Source organism: Schistocerca nitens, chromosome 2 (assembly GCF_023898315.1).
Source record: "Schistocerca nitens isolate TAMUIC-IGC-003100 chromosome 2, iqSchNite1.1, whole genome shotgun sequence".
NCBI lineage: Eukaryota > Metazoa > Arthropoda > Insecta > Orthoptera > Acrididae > Schistocerca > Schistocerca nitens.
Window position 1 is genome coordinate 662,438,837 of NC_064615.1, and position 25,800 is coordinate 662,464,636.

Here is a 25,800-nt window from a genome sequence, read left to right on the forward strand (position 1 = left end):
TCCAAAATTTGTACCAAGGCTGGGAATTGAACACAACCGTCCTGCTTACTAGGCCAGTGCATTAGCCACAAAGCCACCTAGACAGAGCAGTTCACAGAACTGCAAGGATTGCCCCAGCATGTGTCCCTCCACAATCCAAATTCTCACTGCCACTCCATTGGAACAGGTGAGGAAGATGCACTCTTCAAGTCATTCATGAAACAGCCATATAACACATATCTGTAGAGGTTGCAAGAGAAAGCAGTCATTTCATCTTTTTCCCATGTCAAATAACATTTCCAGTAGGCTTTGTCATAGTTCCCTTTGCCTGGCCCAGCTATCAGGAGCAGAGAAGGTGAGATTTCTACTAGAGTGATCAGAATGTGATAATTATCCTGCATTATGGAGTTTTGCAAAATTTCAAGCTAAAAAAGGTTCTAAAATGTGAACCCTCTAAAAAGAAATGACCTCTACTCATTCTGTTTCATGTGGAATCATATATTGCAGAAACAGACTTGCTCTCGACAATGCACACCAACATTGCAAACCACACACTTTTTAAATCAATAGACTACTCCAAGTATAATAAAAATATACACATGTGATGATAGTTCATATCCCCCAAGTCCCCCCCCCCCCCCCCCCCACACACACACACAGTTCCAATTCCCCACAACCATCTCCTCCCAGTTGCTTTTCTATAATCACTGTCCCTGCCCTGAACTCTATCCATCATTCTCACTCCTCCACCCCCCCCCTCCCACCCTACTACTATAACACAAGATAATACAGATCAAAGTACAATAGAGGATGGGGACTTGAAAGTAAAGCCTAAGTTGCTATGAAGAACATGCTCATGGTTGGAACTAGATAAAATTAAGGATTTATATGGATAGTATCCAGTCTAATTCCAGACTACACTGATGAATATGCACAGGAGGTGCTTCAAAAGTTTGTCAGCCCACAGGTTGCGTACAATCAATGTGAACATACGATGAGGCTCATAACACTAGAGGAGTTAAATGTTTTACTCAACAACACTAGAAGAGTTGACATACTTTACTCATAGCATTAAGGCACTTTATGAGATTAATGTACCCAAAACATGAAAACTGTAACATTTACAATGCCAGAGGCTGTAGACTGAGTACAGCTTAGCAGTTGCAATTGATCCCATGTTATGAAAGAATTCTTGGATCTATTATAAAGTGTCTGAAATAAGAAATACACCATTTGATCCTGACAGTGTGTATTGTGATCCTGTATAAGCTCATGGTTGTATAGCTTATGGAGTCTTATGGAATTTTACAAATGGGAGGATTCATACAAGACACTGAGATGTTTAGTAACTACAAAATAACCTGATTATCATTCAGTTAAACCACATGAGAAGTGATGTGTTCATGGCCAAATTATTTAAACTAGCAGAAGAGAAATGTTTTGATGCAGCACTGATTCAGATACCATATATGGAGGATAGGAAAAATTCAAATGCACCTGCTGATTGGAGGATAGTAATAGAAGGTCCAAATCTAAAGGCATCTATACCTGTATTTAATAGGAGATTAATTGTACTAAGATTTGGTCAGCTTTGTGATGAAAATTGGCTAGTTTGGAGTTATTTGGTATGTGTAAATAATTACTGATAATAAATTTTTAGTTTCACTTCAGTGAAGATACAGAGGCCTATTTGGCCCACATGAAAACAGCTGTGCTGGTAGCATGCAGGAGGCAGCATGTCACAACAGTGTATGCAAAAGTACAGCCAGGTCTTAGGTATACTGACTTCACAGATGTTAGGGGCTGCAATCTAGTTGACACAACTATTGAATGCAATCTTCTAGTGGTAAATAATCCAAACAACTGACCACATTTCAGAAGAAAGCAAGAGCAAGCTACAATATTGATATAACTTCAGTGAATAATGAAGTGGTTTCAGGTAGGTGGGGATGGGCTTACCTCAAGTGACCATAAAATGATCTGTCTGAAGATTAAGAAAATGCTGGAGGCAAAAACAGAGAAATGTACAGCTAAACAACACAACCTTAAGAGGGCAGCCTAGTCACTACTGAAAAGTGTGTATAAGCTAAAACAAAGACACGCACATAATATGACACATGATGACCCTAAGCTGTCTTCTGCAGAAATCCAGGCTCTATGTTTCCTAATAGCTGGTGACCGTTGTTATCCTCCCTTCTGCCTGAAGAAGGAGCCACTGGCTCCAAAACTTTGCCTAATTATAGCCTTCTTTTAAGTGCGTGTTCTGCGGCCAGTTGGTGAGCAGATTTTTTATCTCTCCACTTAAATTATGTTGACAAAAATGGATTGTTTTCGCTGTTTACAATGTACTTAGGGACAGATAATTATATTCCATAATGTTTAGATGATTGGAAAGGTGACACAGCAAGAACTGGGATTGAATTTTGCAAGACCTATCCAATTACAAGGAGGTACTAGGCACCACAACCAGCAGAAGTGAAACAACATCAAGATGCCCTACGATAGAGAGAAGAGCATGAATGATACTTGGGAACAATATAGGTCTTGTTTAAAGGAAGCAGCAACTATATCTAAAATTGTAAAATGTAAACTTTCACAGCCGGAAATGTCACAACTAATAAATTGTTCCAGGCTATTACGCTGTGGTCAAATTGATTTCACCTTAAAACCAAAAGTTTCATCTCCATCTGTGGATGACATTTTCAAGGGGGATCATAACCTCTTTGAATGTCTGATGTACACTTTCGTTCACTACTAACTACAGCACAATTCTGCTCCCCTGTGCTCCCAAGAAGTGGTGGGAAATCAAATGTTTTGAATGTGGGAGTAAAATTGGCTGGTATTGAATGCTGTCATCTGCTGTTGGTATCATCCCATGATGGACGACCGGTACACGACTGCTTCAGTACTGGAATCCAGATGTCATTCAATTTCATGCCCTCATAATCCCTATCGAAATTCCTGGGGTGTTTTACAATCTCTATGGCCTCTCTGTATAACCTTTCATGGTATCCACTTGTGGCTGCCAGTACTTCAGTCCAATCAAAATGAATGTTGTGATCTCCCAGCTGTAAAGCGTGTTCCGCAACTGCTGATCTGACAGTTTCCCCTCTGCTGCAATTACACTTGTGCTCTTCTAGTCTTTTTTTGCTCATTCTTTTTGTAGTACCCACGTACAACTCCCCACAACTATGTGGAATCCTATAAATTACTGCTTTTTCTAGTACTTGTGGGCATCCTCGTCTGATTTTGGGTGATCTCATAGCTGGATACTGACACAAATGTCACAAAACCAGGAGAGAAATGATGACAACACAAGGTGAGAAGACTGCCTCCAGATGGGCCTCATAGCTATGATCAAGTCTAGCAACAGGACTGACCAAACAGTGGACCCAATGCAACAAAGGAAGTCAGTATCAACCTATGCAATAGCAAAGTGCAACAAACTTTTGACACAATGCTGTCAACAGCTCATGCGCAAGCCTCAATCCAAATCGAGACCAAGAGGAAAACCAATACCGAAGTGAAGTCATCGATGAGTAGTCAGTAGTATGGTGGAGATAGTAATGGACACTCTTAGAAGAAGTACATGACTGACAGTGGTTGAGATGTGGCAGTATTTATGTTGGCCATAAGGAGCACTACTGGCCATCGTGTTCATGTTGCTAGGCACTGGCACATTCACTAGGAGAGTGCAGTGTTGCGGTGACACTACCCTAGCTATCATCTGTCAAGATCCATTTACTCTGGCACGCATTTAGCTTCCATGCAGCCTGATACAAGAATTGACTGCATAAGAATAATCTTGAAAAAGGGGAACATTCCGGTTATCTACAAACCCACCCGTAAGATACAAGATCACTCAAAGTCAACCAAGTATGCTCACCAGCTGCTGGAAAAAGGAGGAATTTATAAGATTCCATGTAGTTGTGGGAGAAATATGTGGGTACTACAAAAAGAATGATCAAAAAACGACTACAAGAGCACAAGGGCAATTACAGAAGTGGGGAGATTGACAGAACAGCTTGTAGTGCTTTGAGAATTTCTGCGTAAATTCTAGAACCACTTGGCCTTCCTCTGTCTCAAACCCATGATATTTTAAATAGAAGTGTGAGAGAGACAAATATGACCTATTGCGCATTGCATGTTCGTGTGTGCAGGTCTAAAAACAGTCACGAGCAAAATGTGGATGCAGCGGCCGAACAGCGGCCAACAAGTACCTACTGTATGATCCATAGAGTTTCAGTGTATGTGAGAAGAGACTGTGCTATTCTTTGCTGGTTTAGTGACTGTGTGATTGTTAAGAACAAATGAAGAAATGAAATTAGAGTTTTAAGTAATACATGTGTTGGACTTGCTAGAAGCAAGACATGTTCATATTTTCTGGTGGTTATTAAACCAATCCTGTTGTAAATGTATCCAAATAATCTAATGTTTGACAACTTGGTAGACTCACACGAGTTTGAATATTTATATAAGAAATGGTGTTTTTTTCTTTTTTTGTGGAAGTTGAAATATACCATGACTGAACTAAAAGTATCCTTCGAGTACCAAATTATTTCAAGAATAGAGAGAGAGTCTGATGAATTCCCTTAACAAGCATTATTCTTCAAAGAAGTTTTTGGAGATCTACTTGGCTGGCAATCCAGAGAAGAAGATCGGCTGTGCATACCAAGTGAGGCAACCTATGGGAGAGAGATGGGAAGTTTTCAAATCAGCTCCACATCGCTTCTTGTCGTCTAAAGCATTAGAACATGGTGACCACGAGAGGACAGAAGAAAACAGGTATTTTGGGGTAAAAACATAAAGATATTATGTGCTGCCATACCAACCGAGCAAAACAAGACAAAAGAACCAGTTCACAGAATTGGATTCTGCCTAAAAATTCAAATGGTGAAAATTATAAGATGCCAAAAAAACGGAAGACATAAGAAAGTAATAACGTTACAAGAACAGAGAGAAGATCTTGACATATTAGACTAAGAAGAGATACAATGAGAATAATTCAACTAAGAAGATCCAATACAGCTCTCACACACATCGCGGTGATGCCAACGCGGAAACCAGCAACCGACGACAATGGCACCAGTTGCTGTTCACCGGTGCTGATTCCACACCCGCTCACCGACACAGCCGAAAACTCTATGCCGGGTGAGCGTAAAACAATATTTGTTTGAGTATAAATTTGAAGAAACTGTTCAATAGATTGTATTTGTGTATTTATTATACACATAATTATTTTTTTAAATGCTTACTAGATCTAAAATTGGTAAAACCATGGAAAATGTACAGTTAGTTGGAGAAACTTCAGAACCAGTCATGGCTATGAGAATCAGCAGAGAAATGCCAGACTTGACTGAGTTAGAAAATTTAATTAAAGCACAAAGTGCAGCTTCAAATGCTCAAATTGCGACTATAAGTGAAAAACTAGATGCCCAGAGGGCAGATTCAGCGGCTTTGAGAAAGGAATTAAATGAGACTTCAAATTCTAAATTAAATGCTCAGAATGAAACTCTAAGGAAAGAAATGGGTTTCGTACATTCTAGTTTAAATGCTCAAAGTGAAGTTCTAAATGACCAGAGTGAAACCTTGAATAATCAAGCAACAAATATAGGTTTACTAAGGCTAAATTTGACACACTAAATAGTAAAGTTGAAAATTTGAAATTAGATTTAAAGAAAGAATTAACGAGTTCTTTAAACTTTCAGGTAAATCAACTATTCACTGATTTGAGTCAGAAACAGAATGAGCAAATCCAAGATTTAGTAACAAGGTTAGAATGTGATATTGAGGAAAAATGTAATAAGATATAAATCAAAATCAATGAAAAATTACGATCATTTGAAAATGTATGTAATGTTAAGTTCGATGCTGTAGCAGAGATTACATACTGTAAGAGAGAGCGTTGATAAGCAAGAGAAGTTGATACTAATTATCCAGTTACAAATTACATGCATTAATACATGAGCAGATACTGTGGAAAGAAATTTCAGAGAGAAACTAGTGAACTCTGACATTATAAATGTAAATAGTTTGGAGGAACAGGTGGAAGAACTTATAGATTGAAAAGTTTCCAGGAACATATTTCCTATTTTATCTTTTGAACTTAGTGATACCAAGAGAGGTATGGATGACCTATGGAGAGAAGTCAAACTTATACAGGAACAAGTAGAAAAATGAATAACTTCACCTGTTGTTGTGTTACCTAGTGAAGTGGTGATTGTTTTGCAGTGGGAAGACTTTCAAACTAAATTTAATGAGAAGTACTGGTGTGCACTTGCTCAAGTGAAGTTAATATCAGAGCCATGGGATTCAGGTGGAGTCTTCTAATCTCCCAGGGACGTTAACGTTCTGTGTCAATGGGCGGAGTGACGACCATCGGATCCTGAGTTGTTTTTGGTGTTTCTTCTGTAGTAAAATTTTCCTGCACCAAATTCCCCCAACTTCTTACACTATTCTATCATCCCCCACTTAGAGGTTATTAGAAAAACATACCAGTGAGAAATTTTGATTACACCACCCAAAAATGCTCCTGGTACATGACTATGTCGTCCTCAGTTGTTAGAGAGTTGGGCCCACTAGGAATTTTGATTGCGTCTTCCTCGGTTATTCCAGGGGTGCCCCTACTTGTCCTCATGACTCGTCCCGGCTCACCCCAACTTACCCCAACTTTACTAGGTGGCGACATGAGGTAGGAATTGGTATGGACATTATCCCTGAATTAAGATAGATTAAATCTGCCTAGTCAGCCATTCTCTCCCGCAGTTTTGATTGTAATGTCGACAGCAGCCAATGTGGTCTCCACGTATAGTTAGGTTTTACTTTTGCCTGAAGTAGTCCTTGTAAGTAATCTGTTCACCAGTTTTCTGGTGCAGATCTGTGAGCAGAAGTCTGAGTGAAATCAACGTCATTAAATTTGTATATTCTATTAATATGAATCATAATTACAATGATTCCAAAAATGGTTTTCTTGAAAGCTGCCTGGTAGGGAGAGCCATACCTGGACATAACTTACAAAATAATTTCTGAAATCATGAGAATACCATTCTCACACTGAATCTATGATAATCAAGTTAAAGTCATTGAAGCATATTTTTCTTAGTAAACTGAATGGAGTATTATATTTGTGGAAAACATAATATTATGTGACTAATTAGATGACTGTGATAATGGGATGTATAATTTTATACTTGGTACATAATATTTTATACATTTTAGATATGTGACGTTCACGTGAGGGTTTGTATCGATGTTGAAAGTGGGTGGGTAGTGTAGGTAAAGCATGATTTGCACTAACAGATAAATCATGACTAACACAAAACACACATCACACCTATCGAACAACCCTCACAAACAAGTGTGCCTGATTCTTCACCGTTTGCCGTTTCCATAGGGTTGTCAAGATTTTCTTCGGGGATCTCAAGGGTGAAGGTGGGAATGTCCAATCTGTAGGAGACGATTTAAAACCATACCTCCTCCGTCTTCTTACCCAAGTACCTGAGAGGTAGGGATCCTGGGGAAGGGGGGGTGGGAAGGGTTTCCGGTCTTTGGGGCTATCTTCTTTCTCTACTTCGATCCTAGCAACCACATATATTTTTTCCTTTCTTACTTCTTGAGGACCTGTCTACCCTTTCCCTCTTTCCATATTCATCTACTTCCATCACTGAAGTCCTTCCTGGTTTCTGTGGTTTCCAATAACTTACAACTTATCTTCAGATAAGAAGGCCGTAGTATCAGACTACATGAAAACACCTCCACATACACACAAAGAAATGCGAATACACAAACAATGAAGTTACAGATTAAAAGGATGTAAGAACCACCAAGGGTTGTAGGGGGAAAAGATACATCTACATCTGGAAAAATGCACACATTGTTTTTTTAAGTGACGATTCTCCAAGCTGTTGCAGAACTTGCTTTGCAGCCAGGAGACCACCACATTCATTTTGATAGGACTCAAGTACTGGCAGCCCCAAGTGGATACCATGAAAGGCTGTACAGAAAAGTCATAGATACTGCAAAACACCCCAGGAATTTCAACAAGAAGGAGGAGGGCATGAAATTGAATGACATGTGGATTCCGGTACTGAAGAAGACATCTACCAGTCTTCCACCATGGGGCTGAGAGCAACAGCAGACAAAGGTAGTCAACCATGGCCAATTGCACTCATGCATTCAAAACATCTGATGTCACACCACTGTGCGGAAGCACGCAGAAATGGAATTTTGCTGTAGTCAATAACGAGCCAGGGTGTGAATCGGACATTCAAAGAAGCTATGATTCCCCATTAAAATTTACTCCACAGATGGGGATGAAACATTGGTTCCTTAGGTGAAAACAATTTGATCATGGCATAATAGGCTGAAATGTTTTATTACGTGTGATATCTGAAACCACAGAGAGTGCTTGTAAGCTTAAGCATACTGATGAAAAACATCAAGATATGATACTGTCTGTATAACTGGCCAACCTCAATCTGCTGTACTATATAAATTGTAGGTAATAGTGAGATACTACATGTAAAAAACAGCTCTGTCATGAATTCAAAGTAGTAAGTACATTTTCACAAATAATGTGCAACAGGTAGCATAATATTCACAGAGTGTACAGATTCAGATAAATGGAGAACCCATTGCGAGCCATTCCAGGTCACCACTTCATTCAATTTTCAAAGTGGGAAATATGAGAGTTGTGTCACATTCTGGAAGCAGCCTGCAGGAGTTGTAGAAAACTGAAAGCTCCTTGAGAGCTCTTCTTTGTGGACAAAACATGAGAGCTGATACCAAGACGTGATAGTCCATGTAATGTTCAAAGTAACCATTGTGATAAGCATCATACCACTACAGTCAAATACAAGAAAAAGATTATTATATGAAAAAGAGGATACATAGAAAATAATGACAGATTGCACATCTGTGAACCAACAGCACATGTCGTGGAGAACCAGAGCATGCTTTGGTAATATGTAGGCTACATACTGTGGGCTGATATCCAGGTCAAAATGATAGATTTAATTTGAAAAATGAAGTCCCATGCTTCTTTACAGAGCGTAGGGGAACGATGTGGGAGACCCGCACCGCCTTACTAGGCAAGGTCCTAATGGAGGTGGTTTGCCGTTGCCTTCCTCCGACCATAATGGGGATGAATGATGATGATGAAGACGACACAACAACACCCAGTCATCTCGAGGCAGGAAAAATCTGTGACCCCGCCGGGAATTGAACCCAGGACCCCGTGCTCGGGAAGCAAGAACGCTACCGTGAGACCACGAGGGGCGGACAGATTTAATTTAGAATTAGACAAATTTGAGACTTCTGTTATCCAATCAGTTTTTATTCCTATATTTTATTTTGTTATGTAATTAACACACTTTTTTCTTTTCTTATTCTCATTCCTGTGAATGAAGTAGCTGCTGTACAATTTGCTTTTAGTTTCTAGGTGGCCAACCAGAGATATGACAGCAAATAAATAATTAAACAATGAAATTCTGTCAAACATAAATCGTGAGCCATTCTCCTTCTACTCTATAATACACATAATTTGCCTACTGTGAATTGTTCACCATTACAGTTGACACATGTAACACTGGGAGTGTAACAAGAATGAATTTGATGGGAACCACGATATTTAGAATACTTTGTTTGGCTCTAGCATTGTTTACTGATATGTCAAAAGTGAAGACATTTGCACTGCATTGTAGTGGGGTATATGGTGACATCTGGCAACTCATCCCATCAATAGTAGCACTAGCTGATAAATACTATTGTAAATATCAGCAAGAATTACCGAAACATGCATTTGGTTGTCTTTTATCACCTACAAGGTTTATTGTTGATCCTGACAAAATGTACACCCAACTTACAAAATATTTTAGAAGACAAACGCTTAAGCACAGAAACATACCTTAGATAATGGCCTAATGGCCACATAACAACACTTACCAACTAGGTTTGATTTCGTTAGCTGTTTTGCTTTTATTGATTGTTCAGATGACTCAGCTCTGAATCATATGTGCCGGAACAGAAGCACATAAAAAATTTTTCCCACCATATGCTTGTGTCCACTAACAAGTTGGCACTTGCACCTGATTCAGTTCTGTTAAAATCCTGTTCCTATTATTACAAATGTGAAAAATATGATCCATTAATGCTAAACAGTGTCAGCATGAACAGGTCATCAGGTCATATTTTTCACACAAAGTACTTTCCTGATAATCATATGGTAAAGTTTCCCTTGAATTCCTTCAATATGTGTCTGTCATAACAGTTTTGCAGAACTGTATTTGCTATGTTTCTAGATATACTGGTTATCCTTATCTATTTGTTTTTCAGTAATGAACTGCTAGAAACAATTCACAAGTACTATCTTGCATCTGAGATTCTTGATTTTGCATTTGCTCATCAACATTCTAATTCTGTCATTCACACTACTGGTTTCTTTGGGATGAGTTAGCCATCACAGCATCTGCAGTATCCCATAGTGTGATACGGATATGTCCAATGCACCTCAGTTAGCTGATGGCCTGATAGATTTTGTCCAATTATTGTGATGAAGAGATGAAGAGTTCTGACAATGACTGTTACAGCATTTTATTTATTTATTTGTTTATATACTGGTTTGCAGAAGCCTAGAATCCACACTCAAAGTCTGTGTCATAGTGAATTTTTTTTAAGATAGTATGGCTGCTCATTGGTTCTTGTTGCCCATCACTGAACTGTTGAGTGATTTACTCCATGTTGTTTATGTATCCCCTATAAAAATCTGGGACAGTTGAATGTGACACCTGTCATCTACAAAATGTTATCAGCATCAGTTGACTATAACAGTAGTGGTATTCCTTAAATCAAGGTACTTACAGTACATGATTAGCATATGTCATATGAAAAGCCAATTGCCTTTGCTACTTTGGTGATGGAGTAGCCCATATTGTGGGCGCTTATGATCTGCCTACAATCAAACATGCTGATGTACTGGTAGTTGTTTCTTGCCCAACTTGTACACATATGGCTGGTGTTAGGTGGGTCTACATTCCAGTTACAAGATACCCAAACTGTTCTATATGTGATGGAGACGTTTCCCAGCACCATAAATATTTCTATCAACTGCTCATGAGAATATGTTGCCCATGTAGATTAGAGACTGGCAATGTAAGTAAACCACATTTGCAAGGAGCATGCCATTAAAACAGTCTGAAGTGTGTGACAAAATTTTATATGACAAATGCCACTAGAGAAATATAATGAACTGTATCTTCATCAAATACGAAAACAAAATGTTCTCTCATTATATTCCAGCTGAGGTAATTGCCCATCTCTAATGATCATTATGTCAATGTAATGCTCAGTCATGCAAAGATAAACCCTAAAGCAATGTCACATAATTCATCAGCTGTTTCACCTTCTTTTCATACGTGCTGATCATCCTTCCTGTAGGATGAATGATAATGTGCTTTCTCATCAATAAAAATATGACTTTTCTAGAGAAAAATGATAATGCATGTTATAATTAAAAATCCATCAACATCAAAATATCATTTTGAGTTTTTAATTCACAATAAATTTTGAAATTTCATGGGCTGAAACGCTAGTAGCTGCTGACTCAAAACACAAGCAGTGTTACAGCTTGGATCTTCTGTTAATACTTAATTATTTGTCATCCGGTGCTGCAAAGAACTATAAAATGTTATTAGACTTTTTGAGAAACATATTATTGTTATGTTAATACTTGTGTTTCTGTAAAATAAACATGTAACTATTCCTATCCAAAAACATATTCAATTACACTTCGCAAAAAGGAAAACTGATGTATAGCATAGAACTCTCATGCTTGACTCTTTAAATATGGCAGCAAAATTCATCTCAATGTATTTAGAACATACTATAAGTCTAATTAAAAACTATTGTTAACTGTACTAATTTTGCAGAATTTCATAACAAAGAAACATATCTTTGAAAACTGTATCTGTGGTGTCACCGCCAGACACCACACTTGCTAGGTGGTAGCCTTTAAATCGGCTGCGGTCCGTTAGTATACGCCGGACCCGCGTGTCGCCACTGTCAGTGATTGCAGACCGAGCGCCGCCACACGGCGGGTCTAGTCTAGAGAGACTCCCTAGCACTCGCCCCAGTTGTACAGCTGACTTAGCTAGCAATGGTTCACTGTCTACATACACTCTCACTTGCCGAGACGCCAGTTTAGCACAGCCTTCAACTACGTCATTTGCTACGACCTAGCAAGGCGCCATATTCAGTTACTATTGATATTAATATTGTGACTCAGGTACCGTTAAAAGCGACATTCATCATTAATGGATTTAAGTTAAGTATCAAACTAGCTACGTCCACTTTCTAAATTCTAATTCCTTGTCATGTTCCAGACCTCACGTCAGTATAGTTCTTCCCTCCTCACGCCGGCGTGCATGAGCTAAAACGCATGCATTTCGGCCTCCTCTAGTAACACGGTGTTGGCTCTTCTGCCAACACTACAGTATCTATGATAAAACATTTCCAAGCACTTTGTAAAGTGTACTGAGAAAATTAAATTTTTGTGAATCTGTAACTTTTAACTATAAGTCTAATTAACCAACTATTGTAACCTTACATTGTACCACTTGCATTGTTGAAATCTTTATAAAAAAGATCAGACATTTATGAAACAGTGGTGTTAAACTGAAACCGAAAAAATGTGTTAGTCATTTACTCCTTTTTACAAAGAAACCCTCGGCATCAGGAAATACAGCAAGAAGATCAGGTCATGTATTGTTCGGGTAATAAGTTACAATTCTGAATCATTCTGCTACCATTTTATATACATGTATAAAAAGCTTCATGTGTTATTTCAAGCAATACACAAACTGTTGATTTTAAATTGTCTACAGCACATCTCATAGTTTTATGATTACAACCTATACAAGTTAGCTTTTCTTCAGCAGCCTTACTCTTGTTTCTCTTTCTAATCTTGTTTACTGTCTATTTCCATGGTTCTGTTGGTTGAGTTCTGCTTTCATCTAAAAACAGTATTTTTTCTGCTATAGCTAGGTTGTACATTTTTCTGTTACAGTATATTCCGTAAACTGTTGTAATCATTGACTGAAATATGTTCCACAAATGTCTCTGATGATATTAAGAGTTTTTCATTGTAGCTATCACTCAAAAATACATAATCCTTCAGAAACTCTTTCCCTGACCTTTATGCATCTGTAAAATCTTTCCACAGGAGGTGATAAATGATACTTTTTCTTTTAAATACTCACAAGATTTCTTCCATCAGGATCATGAATCCAGCTAATAGAAAGATGCCCAAAGTTGTGCAGCTGGCCATAGTAATTTTGGTTAATAGAAAGTATAGTTGACTGTAATATGTGACTCAGAATATCCATGCCAGTATTTTCAGTTAAGGGCACTGTATTTCCCTTATCCTGTAAGAATAGCAGAATTTTAACAGAAAATTAGTTCCACATATTTATGAAAGCATGAATTGGCTACTTGTAACAAGCAACCTGACCTGCTAGCAGCTTTCTTGTAAGTCTCCTTCTATAGTTTAATTTTTATCAACATTTGTAAATTTTTTATTCATATTAGTTGCAATACAAATAATTTTAAATTGGTTCAGACTTAGTACTTGATAAACAAAGCATAATACTTATGTAACTCAATTTTATAAGAATTCAGAGATATCACTGGATTAGCTAAAACCAGTTGTTAAAGCAAATTCTGAAACTTCTGAAAATTTAACTTACAAGAACTAGAAGCATTGACACTTAGATCAAGGTTCCCAAATATAAGAATATGTGCAACCTGGCATTTATGGTGGCCCCTGTATCCCATATGCATGAGAATTTACATCACTCTAGGGATGTTTACTGTGTCACTGTAGCTGCTTTTCCTTGCAATATGAAAGCAGGTTCTGTGTTTACCATAAACTGATGCTAATGGTCATTTATTGAGCTACAAATAACAGATCATTTGTAGTTTACTCAATGATGTGTATAAAGGTAAAAATCATGTGCAAAATGCTGGTGATCTTGGATGTTTTATACAGAGATTGTAGACCGAAAAAAATTGCAAACGGAGAATATTCATACTTCATAAACAAAAGTACAAGTGATGATTCGTGTAAGTCTGTGTAACAGTTATCTACAAGAGTGGAATATTTCTTCATCTACATTACATGGATACTCTGTAAATCACACTTAAGTGCCTGGCAGACAGTTTCTCCTGCATTGTGTACTGTTATGAGTGCACATGACTTTGTTTCCATCTGTGTCTTCCAAGTACTGATAACCGCATACCTTCTCTACTCAGATGATGGGACAGACTGTCTTTCACCATACTTCATTATTTGTGTGACTCCAAGAAAAGTGAGGAACAATGGTTGGAAGTAGCCAATAAGTCAAAACCTCCTATGTTTCAGGAAGGAGTAGATGTAGCTTCATATGTTTTTGATACTAGTGTAAAGTTTAATTAATTTACTTATTTCTTTGACACCTACAATATTCAAAACATCAAAAGTGAAATATAATATAACTGTGATAGTGAAACATAAAAACAATCTAAAGGAGAACACTAAATGACATAAGTGGTCTGCATTGTAGCTGCAAGGACGTTACTGGTTTTGCAGTTTTATTTTCTGTAGGTGTGAGCTATTGCAAACAACATACAAGGTCAATAACATTCACTACTGCTAAGTTTGTTCAGACAAAGGAGAAGAAGAGACTAATAAGCACATGAGGAAGGAGAGTAAATATTGGTGAAAAGACTGTTAGGTTATCCTTTGATCACCTCACTAAAATTAATTACTCGTTTATCACATTCACTATCTTCATAGTCAGGTACCTCGTTTTAACCCTCAAACGGAGTGGTGACTTCTTAGTATCATAAATGGTGTTGCAGGGTCCAAAAGGATACCGCTCAATTTCATCCATGAAAATTAATTTACTTTACTTTCATTAGAAATATTTATTTATAAATTCCTTAATTGCCTGTGTTACAACACAAAACTTCAGTTAAACTAAAAAAAATCTCTATAAAAATCAAAAAAGGAAAACAAGTTTATGCAACACTACTTAACATTGAAATGAAATGCAATATAAAAATTCAAACTAGTTTATTGTATCAGAAATAACACGAAACAGTAATAGATAGCTGCGAGATAAATATATAGTGTCTGAAAAATTAGCTACATGTAATGAACATCAAATATGAATTGATACAGAGTTTTTCACAAATCGTCAATAATCACCTGCATTCTCCTCTCCACACTCTTTACAGACAACAGGTTTGCAAACTGGGCGACTGCAGCAGCTACAATACTGGTTTGTCTTTTTCTCACTGGCACTTGGAGAAAGAGCACATCATTTTCTCTTTGAATCTAGAGTGGATATTTGTGATTTGGGAGAGGTTTCTTCAAAAGTCCTGAGATTGTTACTCTTAGTTCTTTTGATAGTCTGCCATTCATCAGCCTCTCATTGAGATAGGGTTCAGTAAGCTGCCCGGCAAGTGTCTTGATGAATTCAAACCGGGAAATAGGTATGTACTTCATGCAGGACGTTTGTGTTACATATGAGTTAACTCCGAGTATGTTCACAACTGCATAAAATACAGCAAGAGGCCATCTGCGTGTTTGTCTGCCTCTGCTGTAGGTAGCACACTTCTGGTCAAGAGTGTCTACGCCACCTTTTGTGCTATTGTAAAAGGAAATAATTTCTGGTTTTCCTGTTTTTGGATCTGTACTTTTTGAATGATGCATACTGGAAATGAAAATGACAGCTTTTCCTTTTTTAGGGACATAAGAAATCAAAGTTCTGTCATTTGTGATGACATAAAGTGTTGGACCTTCCACATGCCTCTTAGATGGCTGGAATTCGGGTGAGATTTCCTTTTGGTTTTTCCTCAATGTACCAACATAGGTCAACTTTCGTTTTTTCAACTCCGAAACTAATTCAATAGAGCTAAAGTAGTTGTCAGCTGCAATGTTATGGTTTGTACCGTAAATGGGCTTTGCTAGTCTCAGGACAGATTGAGTAGGTTTCTGAAATTTCTTTTCTTCTGTTGTCAAGCCAACGCGATCACTGTCTTTTTCCAGGGTATAAATAGGCATTCAGAAGGTAATATGTTTGAGCATCAGCTAAAATCATTATTTTCAGTCCATATTTCGCTAGTTTACTAGCCATATAAACCCTAAATGCACATCTCCCGTGAAAGCCAACCAGCATTTCATCCACGCATGCATGTGAACATATGTTATAAGATGCCTGAGAATTGTGAATCATTCTATCGAAAATCCAATAAATCGCTGCTGCAGGATCATTTTTCTTCTTCTCATCTCTGCTAGTTATGTCATCAAATCTTAGGCAGTGAAGCAATATCAGCACTCTCTTCATGGATAGTGTGGCACCGTAAATATCTCTTCCAGTGTGGTCTGTTGCAAACATAGACTCCAGATTTTCATGATTAGATTTGAAAATGGCACTGAAGTATAATAATCCAAATAGTGCCCTAAGTTCATTGACGTTGATGTCTCGTAGTTCTCTGCGCTGCTGATCAGAAAATTTTGATCGATATGAAGAAATTTTCACATTGGTATGACTCACAATTTCTTCTAACATATTCCTGGTAAACAAACACTCCCACGCTTCCAATGGACTGCATGAGTTTCCCCAACGGCTTGCAGGGCCTTTCAGTGTAGAAACTTTTATTATCAAGTTGTGGGCAGGTGTCATTACATTCCTTTGAGGTTCTAGAGTGGACCACTTACACCTATTTCTGCCATAGAAACTAGATGATTCCCCTCTATGTTTATTTCCCTCTAATTTATCTGATTCACTAGAGTCACGACTTTGTTCTGAAGCAGTTTCATGTTCACTGTTGTAAGAAGGGTCATTTTCATCATCCAGATCATTTGCATCACTACCCTCTTCTCCTTCTTCTAGTTCTTCTAGCGTTTTTCTCACAAAGTCTGGAAAACTTGGATCGAGCACTGACATATGTGAATGAGAGCTCGAAGCCATAGTAACACTGAAAATAAATGAAAACACTCACTAAGCCTAAAAATAAAATGACATTTCGTTGGTAAGTAAACTTTTGACGTAGGGAAAACAGAAATACTTACGGTGTCGTGGGGTCAATAATGGCACCACCCAAACTTTACAGCTGTGGACTGAGAAAGAGAACAACTCGACAATGCTGCTAGTTTGTCAGGAGGTTCACTATCAACTGCCTAGAAGGTACGTAGAACTGCCAACAATAGAGTGACCAACAGTGGAAATGGCACATGTGCATAGTTTGACTGGTATCAAAAAGGACCCCACAATTCCATTTGAGGGTTAACATTTCTTTATTGGTTTTGTAAATTCAGACAACACAACAATTGTACTGCTCAAGAAAATAGAGAGAGAGAGAGAAAGCATGTGAAATACCTTTTCTTCAATGACTCTCTTGTGTATCCTTATGAACCAAGCACTTTTGCCATGATGGGATGGTTTGGATACCTCACTGACACAGATAAGTGCACCTAAATTGGTATCTGTACTGAGGCCTTGAAATGTTGGTACTTTGAATGGCTGAAGGGGACAGAAAATCATGGCCATTATATTTTATGAACATTCAGCTCTAATATGTGATCTAATGATGATAGAACCCCTTAGGTAAAATAATCTGAAGAAAAACAGTTCTCCATTTTCATCTCTGAGTGGGGACTACTCAGGACAACATTTTCATCAGGAAAACAAACCTGGAGTTCTGTGGGTCATAGCATACACTTCTGGATTCCCTATCCATGTAGATATGTGGCTAAGCAAATTTATAAAGAGAAATATGTAAAGTTAGATGCAATGGGAATTAGTGAAGTGTGGTGCAGGCAGAACAGGAATTCTGGCCAACTGTACACAGGTTTTTCAACAGAAGATCTAACAGAGGTAATACAGTAAAAAACCTAATAATGGATATGAAAACAGGAATGCAGTAGAACTACTGTGAACAGAATAGTGAATACATTGTTGTAGTAGTATGAGTTTATATGCCAAGTAGCTCTGCAGATGATGAAGAGATTATAAGAATATATGATAAGATAAAAGAAATTATTGTGGTCAACAATGCAGATGAAAATTTGGTAGTTATGGTGGACTCAAATTCAAGAGCAGGAAAAGGGAAAGAAGGAAAAATAATAGAATATGGGCTGGAAGAAACGAATGACAGGGGAAGCTGCCTGGTAGAATTTTGCACAGAGAATAATTTATTAACTTGGTTTAAGAAATATTAGGCAATGTGTGACTGAAGAAGGGGAAAGGAACATGATAAAAGATGAATCAGTAACTTTGGAAGATGAAATACTGAAGGCAGCAGAGGAACAACAGTGCAAAAAGGCAAGATCTATTTGAAATTCTTCAATAGCACACAAGATATTGAATTTAATTAATCAAATGAGAAAATACATATAAACAACCATCAATTGAAGCAGGCAAAAGTGAGGGTGACTGGAAGAGCAAAATGGCAAAATGATGTTGTTGTTGATGTGGTCTTCAGTCCAGAGACTGGTTTGATGCAGCTCTCCATGCTACTCTATCTTGTGCAAGCTTCTTCATCTCCCAGTACCTACTGCAACCTACATCCTTCTGAATCTGCTAAGTGTATTCATCTCTTGGTCTCCCTCTACAATTTTTACCCTCCACACTGCCTTCCAATACTAAATTGGTGATCCCTTGATGCCTCAGAACATGTCCTACTAACTGATCCCTTCTTCTAGTCAAGTTGTGCCACAAATTTCTCTTCTCCCCAATTCTATTCAATACCTCCTCCTTAGTTATGTGATCTACCCATCTAATCTTCAGCATTCTTCTGTAGCACCACATTTCAAAAGCTTCTATTCTCTTCTTGTCTAAATTATTTATCATCCATGTTTCACTTCCGTACATGGCTACACTCCGCACAACTTCCTGACATTTAAATCTATACTCGATATTAACAAATTTCTCTTCCTCAGAAACGCTTTCCTTGCCATTGCCAGTCTACATTTTATATCCTCTCTACTTCGAACATCATCAGTTATTTTTCTCCCCAAATAGCAAAACTTATTTACTACCTCAAGTGTTTCATTTCCTAATCTAATTCCCTCAGCATCACCTGATTTAATTTGATTACATTCCATTATCCTCGTTTCACTTTTGTTGATGTTCATCTTATATCCTCCTTTCAAGATACTGTCCATTCTGTCCAACTACTCTTCCAGATCCTTTGCTGTCTCTGACAGAATTACAATGTCATCGGCGAACCTCAAAGTTTTTATTTCTTCTCCATGGGTTTTAATTCCTACCCCAAATTTTTCTTTTGTTTCCTTTACTGCTTGCTCAATACACAGATTGAATAACATCGGGGATAAGCTACAACCCTGTCTCACTCCCTTCCCAACCACTGCTTCCCTTTCATGTCCCTCGACTCTTATAACTGCCATCTGGTTTCTGTACAAATTGTAAATAGCTTTTCGCTCCCTGTATTTTACCCCTGCTACCTTCAGAATTTGAAAGAGAGTATTCCAATAAACATTGTCAAAAGCTTTCTCTAAGTCTACAAAATGCTAGAAATGTAGGTTTGCCTTTCCTTAATCTATCTTCTAAGACCAGTTGTAGGGTCAGTATCACCTCACGTGTTCCAACATTTCTACGGAATCCAAACTGATCTTCCCCAAGGTCAGCTTCTACCAGTTTTTCCATTCGTCTGTAAAGAATTCATGTTAGTATTTTGCAGCCATGACTTATTAAACTGACAGTTCGGTAATTTTCATATTTGTCAACACCTGCTTTCTTTTGGATTTGAATTATTATATTCTTCTTGAAGTCTGAGGGTATTTTGCCTGTCTCATACATCTTGCTCACCAGATGACAGAGTTTTGTCAGGGCTGGCTCTCCCAAGGCTATCAGTAGTTCTAATGGAATGTTGTCTGCTCCCGGCACCTTGTTTCAAATTAGATCTTTCAGTACTCTGTCAAACTCTTCATGTAGTATCATATCTCCCATTTCATCTTCATCTGTGTGCTCTTCCATTTCCATAATATTGTCCTCAAGTACATCACCCTTGTATAGAGCCTCTAAATACTCCTTCCATTTTTCTGTTTTCCCTTCTTTGCAAAGAAAAATGGCAAAATAAAAATGGTTGAATGAGGATTGCAGAGCTATAGAAGCATGCATGAGTGACCAAGGGAAGAAACATATTCTATCTATAAGAAAATTAAAGGAACCTTTGGAGAAATGAGAAGCAGCCACATAAATATCAAGGTCTCAGACAGAAAGTTACCACTAAGCAAAGATCGGAAGGATGAAAGTTAGAATGAGTATATAGAAGGGCTACACAAAGGAAATGAATTTGAAGACTATATTATGGAAACAGCAGACAGATATGATACTGTGATAAAAATGTGATGGAGCATAGAAAGACATAAGTAGAAACAAGGCACCTGGAGTAGATGACTTTTCCTCAGGATAACTGACATTCTTCAGAAAACTACTTCTTCTTCTTCTTCTTCTACTACTACTACTACTACTACTACTACTACTACTATTACTACTTCTTAGTGTTGCTCCTGTCTACTATGAGATCCACTGTACAAAGATTTGGCAAGTTTATTTTCTTAAATTTTGCTGCCACATGGACTTCCAATAAGCACAGCTGTCAGTTGGCCAAAGGAAGGAAGTCATGAGCACCACCTGTTTGTGAATTGTGTAACCTTTGTTCTGAGTGTTATAGTATTTCAATTGTTTGTGTATCAAATTTTCTAAGGCATAAATTGGGAGTCGTCTAGCATCTGCCTTAATGAGTAAGGGAAACTACCCAAATCTGCTATCTGTGTAGTGCTGTTTCTTTTTGCAATTCATTCACAATGAGCTAAATAGCTAAATTCATGTTGTTGATACTGTTTGTTGTTAGTTTTCATGGTTTCTGATTACATTTTGTTTCTTTCATTTTTGCAGTTTCAATATGTTTCTATTAATTTTATTTTCCAGTTAGCTTAGATATCAGGTTTGGCTTATCAAGAACCTTAGTTTTCCCACAGTTTCCCTATTAGTTTCTATGTTTATTAGTTTCTCTCTTCTCACCCCCATTGTCTCACAGTTGTCTCATGGGTTTCTGTAAGTATAAATAAGAATTTGCGCAATTTCATACTTTGTGATTATATCTGAGAGCCACTGGGAAGAGTTATGAGTATTGGTCACCATCTTAAAATCTTGTGTGTGTGTTTCATCTTTGGAAATGATATGATGTTACTGGTCAAGGCTGATGGATGTATCACACACTCTGATTTATCCAGTGAAGGCATCTTTCCACTTCCAGCAATATTTACGCACAATAGTGCAATCGTTCTTTCTTTACTTCTTTTTCAACTTCATGGAATTTTTTTGCATTGACACATTCCACATCATTAGATTAATTATGATTTTGATGAATGGTTAAGGAACTAACAAATGGAACAGATTTTTGCAAGAAGTAAATTGAAAAGATACCAGTTTCCACTGCACTGAAAATGTCTCTGGATGCATAACACTGTATCAATCATCACATTATAGTGTTCTTCTGGTGTTCTACACTTTCTACCTCCTCAGCCTCACTTTCTCCACTTACACTCTGAAATGAGAGATTATGACTTAAAAAAAAATGATCTAACCAGCCACTGAATAAACAGAAATTTTCAACACTTATTTTCAGGGTAATCTCCCAAGCCTTCTCTTACAGTGTGTCTGCTCACTCCTTGAAACCATTTTAAAAGAATATTTTTTATATCACTAAACACAGATATGTGGATGTTCTTTCTTTTGCATACACAGGAACTACTAGCTTTGGCATTTAACGATGTTCCCTTGTTTTTGAGTATGCCACCCAATGAAGACGGCGCCAAATCATACTTCTTCAGGTTGGAAAGGTTTACGTTACAGTTGTCTACAACAATATGAATGATCATTAGCTTTTGCTGAATTGTAAGATTTCTGTGGTGTAGGCAGTACTCCACAAAAATAAACTGATAAATTTGACAACAATGAAGACTACACTTCCCATATCACGCTTCTTACTCCAGTGACTGTGACACCAGATCATGTGACCAGGGTTGTGTGGTAGGCAGGACAGAAATTGCTTTCAAATTTGTTCAAAGCTATTTCCAGTGTTGGTACAGGGGAATTTGCATCACTGAGCAAAAAACGAGAATCTACATATGTGCTGATTAAAAGAATCGATTACCATGTATAGCAATTACACGACACAAAGTGTGACCCTGTACAAAACTGAAAAACAGCAGAAACTCACTTAGACACATTATGAAATGTGCAAAAACTGGTTTTAAATTGGAGAAAGTCATTTTTATTCCTTAAAAGCACATATTTCTGAAAGTGGAGTTTATTAAAATCAGAAGGAATAACACTGTTTTTATGGAAGTTCCTCTGGGACCAGCAGAAATATTCATTAACAGTGGAATTTCTTTGAAAGTGGGTTCATTAATTCCATGTTTACATCTACATTTACATACATACTCCACAAGCCACCATATGGTGCATGGCGAAGGGTACAACTTAACCCTGCTAGTCTTTTCCTATCCTGCTTCATCTGCAAGTAGAGCGAGGGAAAACAACTGTCTAAAAGCCTCCACATGAGCCCTAATTTCTCACATTTTTTCTTTATGGTCCTTATATGAAATGCTCATTGGCAGCAGTAGAATCATTCTACAGGCAGCCTCAAATACCCGTTCTCTAAATTTACACAACAGTGCCTCACAAAATGATCATTGTTGTCCCTCCAGGGATTCACATTTGAGTTCACAAAGCATCTCCATAATACTTGCATGCTGACTGAACCTACCAGTAATGAATCTAGCAGCCCACCTCTAAACTGCTTTGATGTCATTCTTTAATCTGACCTGGTGGGGATCCCAAATACTCGAACAGTACTTAAGAATTGATCACACCAGTGTTCTACACACTGCCTCCTTTATGGATGAGCTACACTTTCCTAAAATTCTCCCAATGAAACAAAGTTGAGCACTCACCTTCCCTAATACCAGCTTCTGTGCTCATTCCATTTCATACTGTTTTTCAGTGTTATGGCTAGATATTTAGTTAACGGGACTTTGTCATGCAGCACTCTACCAATGCTATATTACACTCTACCAATGCTATATTAATACATTACACAGGATCATCTTTTCTACTCGCCCACATTACCTTACATTTTTCTACATCCAGTGCAAGCTGCCATTCATCACACCAACTACAAACTCAGTCTAAGTCATCCTGTATGCTCCTACAATCACTCAAGGATGACACCTTCCCATACAACACAGTGTCATCAGCAAACAGCCATAAACTGCTGCTCACCTTGTCTGTCAGAGAATAAGAGTGGTCCTATACTTACCTGTGACATCCTGATGATACCCTTGTTTCTGATGAATAATCACCGTTCAGGACAGCATACTGGGTTCTGTTAATTAAAATGTCTTCAAGCCACACACGTATCTGGGAATCTAAACCATATGTTCGAACCTCTGTCAAAACTCTGCAGTTGGATACCGTAGCAAAAACTTTTCAGAAACCTAACAATATGGAAGCTGCCTGTTGCCTTCCATCCATGCTTTATAGGTTATCACATGAGAAACAGGCAAAACAGAGTTTCACATAGCCAATGCTTTCCAAATTCATGTTGATTTGTAGACAGAAGCTTTAACTGTCTCAAGGCAATTTATTATATCCAAGAATTCTGCAGCAAATTGATGTTAAGGATATTGATGCATAATTATGTGGGCCCGTCATTTTATCTTTCTTACATAAAGGAGTCACCTGCACTTTTTTCCAGTTGCTTGAGCCTTTTTGCTTGGTGAGAGATTTGTGATAAATGCAAGTTAAGTCAGGGGCATCCAATGCTGCAGAGTACTTTCTGTAAATTCAAATTTGTATTCCATCTGGACCTGGTAATGTATTTGTTTTAAACTCTTTCAGTTGCTTCTCTATGGTACAGATACCTATTTTTATGTCCTCCAAATGAGAGCCTATATGACATTCAAACAATGCTATTTTTGTAGACTTGTGCAGCATGAATGGTTTCTTAAATGCAAAATTTAAAATTTCAGCTTTCCTTGTGCTGTCTTGTATCACCATCCCAGTATGGTTGATGAGTGACTGCATAAAAGCCTTTGAGCTGCTTAGCTGCTTTACATATGACCAGAATTTTCTCAAGTTCTTGCTACCTTACGACCTTTCTACATTATTGTTAACTGGAGTGTTGACAGTGACTAAATTATGTTCTTTGCAAAAGTATACCAGGCCGGTTCCTCTTTCATTCCTTTCTTGCGTACCACATTTACCTATCAGTTTTCCTTCCCTTCGTTTTCCTCCTATTTAGTTCCAGTCCCCATCGCAATTCAATATTGTCTCCCTTAACTCTCTGAACAACTGCTTATAACACATCATACATTCTTTCCATCTCTTTTTCATCTGTAAAGCTAATTACATGTAAACCTATACTACTATTGTCTTTAATAATGCATTCATTGTGTTGTTAAGAGTAGTGTACCCATATTTATATTTTCTTATTCATTATTAGACTTACTTCTGCACTGCACCTATTTGATTTTGTATTTAGTCCCCATATTCATCTGACCTAAAGTCCTGCTCCTCCTGTCATGCCTCTTAGTAATTCACACTCTATCTAATTTCAGCCTATCCATTTCTCTTTGTAGTTTCCCTGACCTGCCTATCCACTTAAGGAATATAACATGCCACACTCTGCCCCTTGGATCACAAGTTTTGTTTTTCCTCATGAAAAAATTCCTTCTGAGTAATGCCTACTTAGATTTCTGAATGGGGGACTATTTTACCCCCAGAGTATATTACAGAAGATGGTGGTATCAACATGAAACCATACAGTAGAGCTGCCGCCCTCAGAAAAAATAGTTGCTGTCACTTTTCTTTGCTTTCAGCCATTCACAGTACCAGCACAGCAAGATCAAGTTGGCAAATGTTACAAGGCCAGATCAGTCAATCACCTAGACTGCTGGCCCTGCAAATACTGAAAAACCTGTTGCTTCTCTTTCAAGAACATAGACACAAAGACCCCTCCATTGTGGTTGCATCTATTGCACAGCTGTCTATATCACTGAAGCATGCACACCACAGCTGAAGGTTTGCTACAGCCCCCTATGCCAAACCATACACAACTAGAAATAAAATAAAATAAAAATGTACCAAGCAACTATTAAACACCTGTACAAACTGGGACACAATATTAAACAATTCATTCCAAAACATATTCATTAAAGGCTTTGGTCAAAAACTTGAGTTTGCTAGTGAACATACTCCTTCCTCCAGTTCATTAAAATGATGTAACTTTTCATCTTACTTGTAGAACATACCTTTTCCCTAATCTTTCAAGGAAATATATGAATAATACCACATTAAATCATGCATGAAATGATGATTTCCAGTAAGTAAAAACAACGTACATCAGAAACATCAAAGATTTCTTAAAACAAACACAAATAAAGAAAGGAATAATAATGTTAACGAAAATGGTGATAGAAAGAAATATTACATATTTAAGGTGCATAAACAATGTTTCTGTGATAGGGATTTGTTACAATCTAAATGTAAATAAACTGACTCACATCAATGGCTGCTCTTCTGTGTATAGCATCATAAAGCCTGTCTTGCCATCTCTCCAGGTCTTGAATGTCAAGTTCAAATTGATCAATTTTCCGATTAATGTCCTACAAAATACAGGCATGCATTTAGCATTTAATTCAGTAACACTTCAGATATTTACAGTACAGTGCCATAATGGAAAAGAATTTCT

The 25,800-nt window shown here is 37.6% G+C and overlaps 1 protein-coding gene across 1 annotated transcript in view; it reads right to left on the reverse strand.

Annotated features, from left to right (window-relative positions):
* The window catches only part of LOC126236773 (phenoloxidase 1-like), a 275,588-nt gene that overhangs the window by 84,132 nt on the left and 165,656 nt on the right, over nt 1–25,800 (reverse strand). The window contains exons 7-8 of the mRNA XM_049946348.1: nt 25,613–25,714; nt 13,233–13,397 (exon numbers count right to left, since the gene is read on the reverse strand). Of these exons, the coding sequence (XP_049802305.1) occupies nt 13,233–13,397; nt 25,613–25,714 (267 nt within the window). The remainder of the gene's footprint in view (nt 1–13,232; nt 13,398–25,612; nt 25,715–25,800) is intronic.